At 32.8% G+C, this 13,777-nt stretch overlaps 1 protein-coding gene across 3 annotated transcripts; it reads left to right on the plus strand.

The window, feature by feature from the left end:
• Window positions 1-8,746: 8,746 nt before the first annotated feature.
• Window positions 8,747-12,597, plus strand: LOC130718074 (uncharacterized). Of its 3 annotated transcripts, XM_057568532.1 has the most exons (3): window positions 8,747-8,951; window positions 11,364-11,892; window positions 11,986-12,597. In XM_057568532.1, the coding sequence occupies exons 2-3, from the start codon at window positions 11,368-11,370 to the stop codon at window positions 12,160-12,162; spliced, it is 702 nt and encodes a 233-aa protein (XP_057424515.1). In that variant the 5' UTR covers window positions 8,747-8,951; window positions 11,364-11,367; the 3' UTR covers window positions 12,163-12,597. The 3 variants fall into 3 exon arrangements, with proteins under 3 accessions (XP_057424515.1, XP_057424513.1, XP_057424514.1); XM_057568530.1 differs by having other exon boundaries at window positions 11,364-12,597; XM_057568531.1 differs by lacking the exon at window positions 8,747-8,951 and adding an exon at window positions 8,959-9,095 and having other exon boundaries at window positions 11,364-12,597.
• Window positions 12,598-13,777: the final 1,180 nt, after the last annotated feature.

Below are 13,777 nucleotides of genomic sequence, written 5' to 3' on the forward strand. Positions count from 1 at the left end.
TAATTTAAATTTTATTTTTCACGATACTTCATGTTTAATTTACATGACATATAAAATGAATAACCGAAACCAAATGTGTAATTGTAAGAGGTGAGAGGAGAGCCACTAGGTAAACTTCAACTTTAACTTGTGAATGAACGAGTCTTTACGCACTCAATAACAAATTTAGTAGGTCATGTGGTTTGTGCAGGGCAGATATACCACAATAAACAAGAGAATTTATCCAAGCCCAAGTACCTATAAGAAGTTAAGAACAATGTCAGAGGCAGCATTTTTAACCTGAGGGGGACCAAAGATGAAAAAGAGAATTGTTACAACACATGGATGGAGAAGCAAAAGGAGAAAAGAGCCAGCAAACAGGATCTTATATAGGAGGGAGTACTGTTGTTGGTAGTGGTAGATGAAGATCGCGTAATTGAGAATCGCGAGTGGAAGAAAGTGTGTGTGCGTTGGGCCAGTTACATTAGGAGGGGAGTGAAAGGGTCGCTAACATGGAGCAGGAAGAAAGACACTGCACTTGTTTAATCTTACTTTTAGCATTTCAACATTTTGTTAATTAATCAATACTCAATAGTATAGTAGCACTCTAGAATAGTGATCTATTGCCAATTTGAAAATCTAGTGTCATGATACTTACGAGAAGGCAACACCAGCTTACTCGTTCCAATGGAGTTGTCATTAAAAAATAGCCCACCCAACCACCTACTTTAAAAATTTATACTCCAATTATAGAAACTCATTTCGATGTACACTCTTGCATAAATATAACCAATCATTTTTTTAGATTTTTTGTTTTCATTTGGACCACTTCTATGTACAGAGTTATTTTCTCCATAAAATAAAAACGTTATAAGAACTAGTAAAATGAGAAACTCATTATCATAATTCATGATCATTATTTTTTTTTTAAAGGATGATCATTATTGTTCTCATGAAACAAATATTTCAGAAATACATTACTTAATCTATCGCATTTTTATATATTAAAATCCTTAGTTTTAAAGTGATTATTTTATTTTTAGTTATACAAGCATAGGAAATTAGCTAATCATGGCATATTAAAAATTGCATACACTTTAACATTTTTTATCTTTATTTTTGCTATTATGTTAAAATTAATATTGATTAACATCAGAAAATACAAATATATATTTTTATCTTCGTCGGGTGACGCATAAAATAGAATATTCTGATTCATATGAAAATTTTATTTATAGAGAATCTTTATATGTAATAAACATATGAGATCATATAAATGTTTATAAAAAAATAAACATAATATTTCACTTAATATTTTGTCACATGAGAACTATAATCCACTGACACATACAACTAAACTAATAAACAATTGCAGGCAGTTATTAAATAATAACAAACATAACATTATCGATCCTATAATTAATAATGGTTCATGGGTATAGATTGACTAGATTCCAATTTTGTCTCTGGAATCATTACTGTTGTGGGTGTTTTGTGCTCTGCTAGAGTACACATTTACATGTGGAACTTCATCTAACTGATGAGCCTATTCTCATGAGTCATGATGATGTTATTCAGCTCATCAAGTAACCTTACTAAATTTTTATAGTATGTCTATTTTATTTTTTTAATTATGTGCTTAAGGTATTTCATAACAATTATGCAATATAAACAAATATAAAGTTTTAATAAAAGACTTCGATAAAAATATATAGTAATATCTACGAAGTTCCCAGTCAGAGAAAAGTTCATTATTTTTGTTTTCAAATGAAATATCAACCAATAACACAAAATGCATATTTGAATTTTTTTAAAGAAAAATTAACATGTGTTTTAGAATTTTTAATAAGATTAAGCTGAAAGTTGTGTACTTGTGTTGGCTTTTGCTAAGCATGCATGTGAGAATTCTCTTTACCTTGACATGATCTGTAGTTTACTTCTAGCGGACTCCATGGACTTTTCCTTTTGCAGAAGCTGATTATTCTTTTCTTGCTTTTTCTTAATGCACCAAAAAAATAATAATAATCCGATTCAAGTGCCTTCGATTTATAGAGAATTTTTCTTTTTCTTTTCCTAATTGTTATATGTTGAACTTCCAATTTGAATGGAATACTGTTTTGATGCAAAGCTTTTGTTTTTGTTAGCATGTTTTTTTTTTTTATCATAGGAAACTCAAAAGATCAAATTTTCCCTCATGATGTTATAACTCATAACTCGTTTTCATTTTGCACTAGCCTTCGGATGTAAAAAAAAAAACTCGCAACTACTTTTAAATTGTTTTACAAGTATCAAAATCGAGTATGTTTCTGATAAACATGTTAAAAGAGTCGCATCAAATAAATAATTTTATGATTAAATTATTTTGGGTAAACATTAGGAAGCAACATTCGAGGTAAGATGTGGCTCCAAACACTGATAGAAAAGAGAATGGGAGAGTCAAGGAAATCAACATAAACTAAGGCTTTTTTTTCTCCCTAACTCCCATTAGGGGAGGTGGGCGGAGCAGAACTCCGCTCTCGGCAGGGGGACTTTAATGATAATTCTAACATAAAAGCAGAGCCCCTATATCTAACTATTGCATGTGAACCTGTTCATCTTCGAAGTATTTTTTCTTTCCAATATTTTTCTATCGGTGCACACTAAGTAGTAGACGATTGATCACAATATACTTTCAATTCTCACGTGTGGGGATCGAAACATAAACTTCATAATTAAGCGACGAACTTAGCTAACTGCTACGCTACACATTGTGGTTCATACGGTAGATAATGTGATATAAAAAACCCAAATATGTGACGGAAAAGAAAGTATAATCTACTACTACTTAAAACAATCCCTTGGAATCACTATTCCTAAGAAAGGTTTCAATCCTCGCCATTGATTTAAATTTCTAATCTACGGTTGTTCTACTCCTCACCTAACCACACATCACTGCAGTGTCCTGTCTCTCTAACACAGACTGTTCACACACCACCACCAACTATACTGCCATGGAACTTCTCCCTTCCATACGCTACCAACAACTTCACTCCCATCATTCACTTTTTCACTGTTTACAATTAATTGGAAGGTCATAGGAGAAAGTAAAGTAGAGGAAGAAGCAGAGGAAGCTTGCATGCATCAACTAGGGTATAAAGCATAGCAATACATATGAGAACTGATATATACCTTGCATATTTATAAAATTTCAAACTTTACAATAAAAAATCGTTCTTTTACACTGCATATTGATATGTATATAAAAAAAATCCATCTTCAGAGGCTTGGATGTCCAATTTGGTTGACAGAGAGATGATCTAGAAGGGAGAAGGGAGGGATTCAGTGAGTGCAAAGTTCATACGAACAAAATCAAGTAAAAATTTGATTTTTACATACCTCAGAGCCTAAAATGTCTGATTCATGTGCTTCTTGACTCGGATTTTGGTGAAAAAATCGTTGCTTGTGTAGCTCAGAGCCTTGTATGTATCAAATCGGTGTAAAAATCTTCGATTCAGGTGCTTCTTGACTCGAATTTGGAGAAAAATGAGGATTTTGGATTGGTAGGGGTGAAAATTAGGGTTTAGGATCGGTTGGGGGCGAAAATGGTGGACGGGACCTGAGGAGAGGAAGAAAAGAGGAGGAAGCAAAATCGGGTTTGAAGAACAGCAGATCAAGAGGAAAAAATCAGAGGAAGAAAAGGATGGGGAAGGGAGGATTAGGGGAAGAACGAGAAGAGTAGCGGCTAGGGTTTCAGAGAGAAGGAGAACGAGAGGAAGAAGAAGAAACGAAGAGAGAAGAAGAGAGGAGGACGAAGACGAGTTTAAGAGATGAGAGGTGAGCGGCTAGGGTTTTTGGGGTGAGGAAGAGAGGAATGATCATTATATAGTGGGTGACCTGCTGAGCAGGTCATCCATCCGTTGTGGACCGGTTCCAAACCGGTTTTAACCGGCTGGAGCCGGTTTTTTTTAAGTTTTGACCGGTTTTCTCCCTTTTAATAGCTTTTATTATTTTAAATATTAAGTAATATTAATTTTAAATTAAACTTATATAAACATTCTTTAAATTAATTTTTACTTGCAGGCATTGGGACTGGAAATTTGATCAACCGTAAGACATAAAATTGGTGCAAGTATTTCAAAGGAAGCAAGCTTGGAAATTTGGGATCCGTAAACGACATGGGCTCTCCATTTAGAAGTTTGTGTTAAAATTTTAATATTATATGTATTATTTTAATATTGTTGTTTTGTTTTTTTTTTAAAATTATTATTGTTTTGTTAATTGCACTAATTGTGTGCTCTCCTGTTTATTTTGATTAATTTGTAGATATTACCAACAAAATTCAGTACTCAAGTTATGTACAGGGAATAATAGTAGTGGTATAATTTTCTATCTGAATATCTCTTTTTCAATTTTTAATTAGTTACTATATGTTAACTAAATTTGGTCAATTTTAAAAAAGTATGACCTATTGATATTTTGCATATTATGAACATATTCAAATGAAAGCAGGGGTAAAAGGATTTGTATTGTTTCTGATGTTTGAGAGCAGTTGATGAAAATCGTAGTTGTTGCAATTTCGACGAAGGAGAAGCCAGTTTCTTTGATTACTCATTCCAGTGATTGTGATTGGAATTTTTCGCCAATGTTAAGCATTTCATAAGTGAGGTCAATTTCGTGTCGGGTCACAAAGAGCTGGATTAGGGTTAGGTTGTTCAAGGAGATTGGGGAAGTACCTACCATCTGTCGTCACAATGAGAGCACGATCAGAAAGGGGTGCTGTTTTTTGTATTATTTTGGATGATTAGTGATGCAGAATTTCGCCACCATGTCATGTACTTCTCCAATCGATTTTCGTAGTGCTTGAAATTTCATCACAGAGGTGTATATCTTTTCAAATATAATTCCACTATTATTATTTAATATAGGTATTTTTTGAATATTTAACGTAGGAAGTTGAATAGTTTTTGACAATACAATTTTTTTACTTAAGTTTTTAATCTTATTAGTTAATATATTTATTACAAAGATAATTTGTTATTACTTAATGCATTATAATACTTGCAATCTTTACTAATGTATTTAATGTAATGGTTCAAGTGTGCTTTACTTATATATATAGATTGAAAATCGTCTGTGTAAATAGTGTTTGGAATTGTAGTTGCCTAATTCTTACGGTTTGTTATTAAGTTGTTTAGGGTTGCATCCTTAACTTTTAATTTTAATTTTAGTTATAACTTTGTCCTATACTTATTTTTTAAAATTCTAAGTGTTTAATTATCTCTTTAAGTATATTTTTTGGTTCCAGTTATTTTAAAATGTTAATGCATTGTAATATTTGTTAGTAAACAAAATTTTCATAATACAAAAGGAAATTCGTATAACTTAATGGTAAGTAACTTTTCTATTCTTTGTAAGCTGGTGGTTGTGATTAAATTAGTAGTAAAGCTAGGCTAGCATTTTAACTTATTAGATTCAAATAGTTCAACTATTATTTGTAAGTATTTTTTTCATTCTTTTGAAGATTGGAATATATTTCCTTTTATTTGTCTTAGTATTTAGAGTTTATATTATTTAGCTTTGGAATTCAAATTTGAAGTGAATGTTAGGTTTTTGTGAATGTTAGCCATATTGGTACCACCAATTTTGCGTATGGGTTGAGAAGAGTTAAGTTTGAACACGACAGGGTTCGATGCCTGTTCATTTGTGTAAGTTTCTTTTAAGCTAGGTTATCATTTGACTTGATTAGATTTAAGTAGTTTAACTATTATTTTTAAGTATTTCTTGATTCACTTTGAGGATTGGAATATATTTGCTATTATTTGTTGTTGTATTTTAGAATTTATATTATTTAGTTCTGTAATTCAAATTTGAAGTGAATGTTAGGTTTTTGAGAATGTTAGCCTAAGTGGTACGACTAATTTGGGTAGGGGTTGAGAAGGGTTAAGTTTGAACATGACAGGGTTCGATGCCTGTTGATCTGTGTAAGTTACTTTTAAGTTAGGTTATCATTTGAGTTGATTAGATTTAAATAGTTTAACTATTATTTTTAAGTATTTCTTAATCCACTTTGAGGATTGGAATATATTTGCTATTATTTGTTGTGGTATTTTAGAGTTTATATTATTTAGTCCTGGAATTCAAATTTGAAATGAATGTTAGGTTTTTGTGAATGTTAGCCTTAGTGCTACGACTAATTTGCGTAAGGGTTGAGAAGGGTTAAGTTTGAACACGACAGGGTTCGATGCATGTTGATCTGTGTAAGTTACTTTTAAGCTAGGTTATCATTTAACTTGATTAGATTTAAGTAGTTTAACTATTATTTTTAAGTATTTCTTGATTCAATTTGAGGATTGGAATATATTTGCTATTATTTGGTGTTGTATTTTAGAGTTTATATTATTTAGTTATGTAATTCAAGTTTGAAGTGAAGTTAGGTTTTTGTGAATGTTAGCCTAAGTGGTACGACTAATTTCCATAGGGGTTGGGAAGGGTTAAGTTTGAACACGACATGGTTCGATGCCTGTTGATCTGTGTAAGTTTCTGTTAAGCTAGGTTATCATTTGACTTGATTAGATTTAAGTAGTTTAACTTTTATTTTTAAGTATTTATTGATTCACTTTGAGGATTGGAATATATTTGCTATTATTTGTTGATGTATTTTAAAATTTATATTATTTAGTTTTGTAATTCAAATTTGAAGTGCATGTTAGGTTTTTGAGAATGTTAGCCTAAGTGGTACGACTAATTTGGGTAGGGGTTGAAAAGGGTTATGTTTGAACACGACAGAGTTCGATGCCTGTTCATCTTTGTAAGTTACTTTTATGCTAGGTTATCATTTGACTTGATTAAATTTAAATAGTTTAACTATTATTTTTAAGTATTTCTTGATCCACTTTGAGGGTTGGAATATATTTGCTATTATTTGTTGTGGTACTTTAGAGTTTATATTATTTAGTCCTGGAATTCAAATTTAAAGTGAATGTTAGGTTTTTGTGAATGTTAGCCTTAGTGGTACGACTAATTTGCGTAGGGGTTGAGAAGGGTTAAGTTTGAACACGACAGGGTTTGATGATTGTTGATCTGTGTAAGTTACTTTCAAGCTAGGTTATCATTTGACTTGATTAGATTTAAATAGTTTAACTATTATTTTTAAGTATTCCTTGATCCACTTTGAGGATTGGAATATATTTGCTATTATTTGTTGTTGTATTTTAGAGTTTATATTATTTAGTCATGGAATTCAAATTTGAAGTGAATGTTAGGTTTTTGTGAATGTTAGCCTTAGTGGTACGACTAATTTGCGTAAGGGTTGAGAAGGGTTAAGTTTGAACACGACAGGGTTCGATGCCTGTTGATCTGTGTAAGTTACTTTTAAGTTAGGTTATCATTTGACTTGATTTGATTTAAATAGTTAAAAAAATATTATTTTTATGTATTTTTTTCATTACTTTTGAAGATTGGAATTTATTTGTCTTAGTCTTTTAGAATTTATATTATTTAGTTCTGTAATTCAAATTTAAAGTGAATGTTAAGTTTTTGAGAATGTTAGCCTAAGTGGTACGACTAATTTGCGTAGGGGTTGAGAAGGGTTAATTTTGAACACGACAAGGTTCGATGCCTGTTGATATGTGTAAGTTACTTTTAAGCTAGACTATCATTTGACTTGATTATATTTAAGTAGTTGAACTATTATTTTTAAGTATTTCTTGATTCACTTTGAGGATTGAAATATATTTTAAGTTATATGACTTTGCATTTTAGACTTGATGTCAGCCGAGTGTAGGGGCATCTAACGGTGGTGGAAGGATTGGTCAGTTGGGTGCAGGGTGGTGTGACTTCTATGTGGATGATATCATCAATCATGACAATTATCTGCAAGTTCATAGGATTGAGCTGTGGGAGTCATCTTTGGCTGATCACTACATCGTTTATGTGTACGATGTGTGATTTTGTTTTATGTTTTTAAGTATTGTGTTGCAGTACTTCTTTTTCATGATTTGAACTATTATTTGTATTTCAGTGTTTACATTAATTGTGGTGTGAAATACTAAGTTTTATTTTGGTTGTCATTTTTTCTTAGTAATATTCTCTTTGTCCAAGTAGATAATGATATGTTGAGTATGCTATGGTTTTACTTAGGATTGAGGAATCATTGATGTTGAATTATATGTGTATTGATTGAGATTATGTTCATTATTTATTATCTAGGACCAGCTTATACAGCATTTATACTAAGGCAGAATGGTAAAACAGTGGATGTCAATTTAAACATCCATCGTTTAGGGTAACTTATACATTACTCATCTTAAACCATTTGAGTTTATGTTTCGGTTAAATATCTTTTTAATTATAATTTAAGTTGTTGTATGTTTAAACAAAATCATAAAAGTGTAATTGTGTTTAACTTATGTAGATAGTCATAATTTAAATTATATCATTGATGTAGATATTAATGTTCATAATTCAATTGTTGTCACCTATGTTTAGTTTATGGCATTGTGAACATTTGAGGTTTTGAGTTGATTTGATTTATTAAAATTTGTTGTGTAAGTTAAATAGGTAGAAGTAAGTAAAATGAATGAATACATATGATAAATTGAAGAGTTATTCGTCCGTGCATCGCACGGAAACGGGCCAAAAGTCTAGTTTGAATGAAAGAAAACCTAAATTTTAAGTAAAAACAATTGTTTCTAAAAAAACAAGTTGCTAATATGAAAGAGTGGTTAAACGTTCACATTTCACTCACCCTTTCATTTATTTCCTACCTCATCAACAACACCTGCATAAGTGTCCCATTGTACCAATTGACTGTGTCATTAGCCTATTATTACTGTTCCTAGGCCCAAATTTTAAAGTTCAACAAACAAGACAAAAAAAGACAAAATAGGAACCTGATCTGATCAGACGCCGATGATTTACTGCGCCCGCCACCACGTAACATGGGTTTCATCTTCATCTTGATGCTCCCACCACGGTCTTATCTTCACTGCAGGGTGAGCCATCTAATTCTCCTTCTTCTTCAATTACCTTTTTGTTCTCATTTCATCATTTTTTGGTCAACTAGGGTTTAACAAGAACAAATACCACCTTGATTTTCAGATGCTTGTTACAATTCTTAGTCTATATCAATGAATAAGGTCCTGATTTTTGTCTCTTAAACTCAATTTTTTATTTTTGCCCCTACCCATTTGCAAAACCCAACTCCATTTTTGTTTACTTGCAATTTGGATTCTTTCTTCAATGTAACCTGTTTTTTTGTTGTTGCTGTGTCTCCTATATTATATGGTGATTGAGATGTAATTACTAGTCTCTTGGCATCTGTTTCATTTTTTCATGTATGTTCAAGCCGATTATTTGTCCCCGTAGGATAGTTCAAGTGGTAAGAGTAGGGTACATATGGTGTCCAGGGATCAATCCTGACAGGTGTAATTTATCTTTCCGATGTACAAAAAAAAAAGCCGATTATTTGCTCTTGCTTGCTTGGGGATAGGGTTCTGTTTTGTGGCCTTTCTTTCTTATTGGTGTTTTCTGCATGTTTTTTTTGTTTTTTGTTTTTTGTTTTAAAGATGTTTGATTAATTGATGTGCGGAGAGGTTTGAATGCTCGGTCGACTTTTTTAGCCTATTGGGCTGGCTGTTTTCTTTTTGGTCTATCTGTTTAAATGGTGAGTTTTCTTCAATCTCCAGCTAAAATTATTCTTTTATAGAACTTGTAGCTAGAACATATGCGAAAATTCTTTTGAGTTCATTATGCGTTCATGTAAGCGAGTGTGAAGCAGAGAATTATGGGATTGGTCGATGTGAAGTAGTAGCCTACTAGGAAATTGACTTTTGGGGTTATCACTTTGTTTAACAAACATGAATTTGAATAAAGGAAGAGGACTTGGGTAAGGGATGGAGACAGAAACTGTACTATGATGCTAAGGGAGTTTGAATGTCTCTCCAGTTTCCACCCTGGTTATTTTGGTTTCTGCTTGTAGATTTCATCTTCGGAGCATAATGCTTTTTGAACGGTTCAATTTGTCTGCAGGACCCAGTAGAATAAACCTTAACTAAGATCCCATGTGCTCTCATTTGTTTGTGTTACATTAGTTTTTAGATTCATAGCCATTGTTTGTGTTCGCCTGATTGCTTGAAATTCAAAGTTGTTTGGCTTTTTATAAGTAGGGAAACCAGGCATGCTCTCCACTTTTGCAAGATTTCTGATTTGTTCTGGAGGGATTTTAAAAAGGAAAGTGAGGTTATGTTTCTGTTTGGATATGCTTCATTTGCCATCATTTGAACTTTATAAACAGAACCTCAAGAAGTTCCAAAAGTAGTTTTAAGTTTTCTTAGTTCGTTGCACGGCTTTTTCAAGGGAATTCTATTGGTAAATATTTTTGCGCACTAGGGGTCCAAATTATTTTTATTCAGAGATCTGAAGTTTTTCCTCTCATTATGCCATGTTCTGTCTTTTAGGAGGGTTACTTGTCTAATAGATTGTAACTTGGTTCCTCATTCCTAAGCAGGGAGTTGTTACTTTAGTTTCAAAAAATGGTGCTACATTGTTTATTTTCATCCTTAATCCCTTACTATGGTTGGACCTATTGCTTAATTTTTAGACCTGGCTTCTCTAAACTCTCACTTTAGGGAGGAAAATAAGCATTTCAACCATTGATAACAAATCAATGGTTGATAATGACATGCATAATAAATCATAGATTTGTTAAAATTTACTTAGTTCCTTGATTTTCTCATTAATGGTTGGATGCTTTGTGACGCCTTTCTTTTCTCTCATTTGTTAAATCCTTTTTTTATACCTAGAAGTCTATTATACAGTAAACTTTACTTTTATTCAGTAACTACCCATTGATTGGAGACTGGAGTTACTAAACTGGTTTGACTCAATGAACTCATTCATCTTAAACAGCCACATATATCATTGGAGATTGGAGAAAAATGAATTATTCTTTCTCAGGGAGAAAAATAAAAGAACCCTTATGCCATGTGCCAACAGTTTTTGCTGTTTTAACTTATATACTGCATATGCTGCTAAGTTTATTCAACAGTTGTTAGGGCGTAGGAGTGTTAGTGCCAAAAGTGCACGTCATTCTCTCATGAGTTAGGATAAATGGAGAAAAAGGAAATTGATAATTATTGCTACTTGAGTTTGAATATTTGAAAATAATGTACTTTCACACTATTCACCGGAAGTTCTTAGCTCCTCCCTCCCCATTCTCTTATGTGCTTTAGTTCCCATTTTTGTTGCTGGAAAGATGTTTGGTTGGGAGAATCTTCTGTTTTTGAATATTTTCATCTACCTTTATCATCTCTCTACCTTTATGATCCATTTCATTGAAGCTGTTAATCTGCTGCAATTCTTTTGGGACTGACTAAGAATGCCATGTGTCAATTCTTTTCCTTCAGGAAGATGTATGAGTTCTCTAATGTTGATGGTTTTCTGGAGATAAGTGAATCCATGGCAGAGATGATCAAGTACGTGGCTAATGAACCATCTGTTGGGCTTTTCTTTATCCAACATCATGCTCAGAATGCTGTGCCCAATGTCATCAAAGTTAAGAAAAATCTTGTTGAGAAGTCTCATGAAACAACTTTGCAGACACAAGATTTTGAGGACTCCATTGCAATGGTTCGATCAATGAAAGAGTGCGGATCTCCCATAGCTAATGGGATGATAGGAGAGATTAAAAAAGCTATGGTGACTATGAAAACAAAACAACCGAAAAGAGGGTTAATCCGTCCCTCGGCATCAGGTTCTCAGACAGAAATTGCCAGCTTTTGGGGTAAAACTACATTTCATGCTCAGGAAGGTGATGAAAAAAGGAGCAACTACTTTTCAAATGTTTTCAAGTCAGCAAAAAAGAAGGTTAACAGTCTCAATTGGCAGCAACCTGATGCTAGGGGATCAATAGATTCCAAAGGTGAGAAGCCACAGGTGTGTCTTGATTCGCAATTATCAACCACATCTGCTAGCATTACTTCATCTTTACAGGGTACTGAAACTGATGAGTTACCCATGTCAAGCCAGGTTGGAGGTGAGTCTAAATATGAAGAGACAGATGCTAGTGATATTAGTGTTAAGTTATTGTCAGTTTCAGAAAGATATGATGACTTCAAAGCTAATAAAGAAGCTAAGCTAGAGGAGTGGCTGGAAGGAACCAGCAACCTTGATGATAATTGCATTACAGGTGATGAAAAAAGGTGAGTTTGGCTACACTTCATAAAAAGTTTTAGCTAGTATATACTTACCGATACCCCCGACAAACACCCAAAGTGAGAAAGGAAGAGAAAAGAGAGAAGTTATGGAAGTGATATATGATATGATTTGGTAAGAAGAGAGAAAAATGAGGTGTCTTTGAGTGTCCAAGTATCATTACTGGCATACTTTTGTGTAATATTTTAACTGTCTCTGAATATTTGATTATACATAAAATTATTTGTAATGCTGTAAAATGTTCTGTGAACAAGCATGATAATGTATTGGGTTAATCACATATGACCCTGCATTCCTTCCACGGTTCTACCGAAAACATCACTATCAGCTTCCTTATGAGGTGCAATGTCGTTGTAATTAGAAGCCATACCAACATCTATGACTATTTCTTTGGTGTTTTTGTTTTTTTAATTTCTTTTCTGTTGCCGTCACTTATGTTTATTAGTTTAATGAGATGCTTCTAAAATATAAATCAATTAATTATTTTCTTTTTTGTTGTAAATGCTATTAATTGTTTTTGTTAATTCAAAATACCCATGGTGTATGGGCCATGGGTGCATTGTGATTTGTGGCATATATATCACGGACTATGCACCATTAAATTGAAGAGCCGACTGGATCACAACTAAAGCTATTTGATGTGATGGATCACGAGCCATAAAATGTACCCATTCATTCCTGTTCAACTTAACATGGATTCATGTATTAAACTTCTGTTTCTTCAATCCATGTTCATTAATCAATTTAATGTAGTAAATTCTCACTTCTCCCGTATGTATCTCAACGCGCATATATCTTGAGATACATAAAATTATTACGTTTATGTTAGCTTTAGCGCCAAATCAAATATGAATATTAATTTTTGGCTTAATTGCACTTTTGGTCCCCTAACTTTAGTCATCTTGCGAAAATCGTCCCCAAACTTCAAAATTAGCAAAAAACATCCCTGAAGTTTATACCCGGTTGCAAAATTGATTTTTCGTTACACTTCCGTAAGAAACTAACGTTTTCTGGGTAAAAAAAATTAAAAATCCAGAAAATTCATAGAGTTTTCATCATCTTCAACAATATTCATCATCTTCATTCAAAACCCAGAAAATTCCACAAATAAAAATTACCTCAACCTTTTTTTTGAAATCACATGCTCTAAATTAAAATAATTATGTTTAACAAGATTTAATGCAATTTACATGAAGATGTATGAAATGAACAAGCACAATCATGTTGAAGAGGCTTTTTATCCCTTTGTAATTTCTGCTCCTTACTCTTACAAAGCTTGGTTAAACTTTCATCATGTCCTTCTTCCTCAACAAGAACCAAATAACACAAACCAAGCTTCTCTTCATCTTCCATCACCAACACCATTTGATCCTTCTTTCCATAGCCATGACTAACCACTATTCTTCACCTCATGAATCCATCTCCAAATAACCATTTCCTCAACCACACCAAACCAGAACCTCCCATTTCAACACTCAAAACATAACCTCTCACTTCACCATTGAAACAATTCCAACCTGAAGACACCACCTCTTCTCCCTGTCAATCGCCACAGCCATTCCCCAATCACCATAACCAGAAGGAAAAGATGAAAGGAAGAACAAAA

This window comes from Lotus japonicus, chromosome 5 (assembly GCF_012489685.1).
Source record: "Lotus japonicus ecotype B-129 chromosome 5, LjGifu_v1.2".
NCBI lineage: Eukaryota > Viridiplantae > Streptophyta > Magnoliopsida > Fabales > Fabaceae > Lotus > Lotus japonicus.

Bases quoted from the DNA above. Each gene is read 5' to 3' on its own strand.
- LOC130718074 (XM_057568530.1), top strand. From the start codon at position 11,368: ATGTATGAGTTCTCTAATGTTGATGGTTTTCTGGAGATAAGTGAATCC.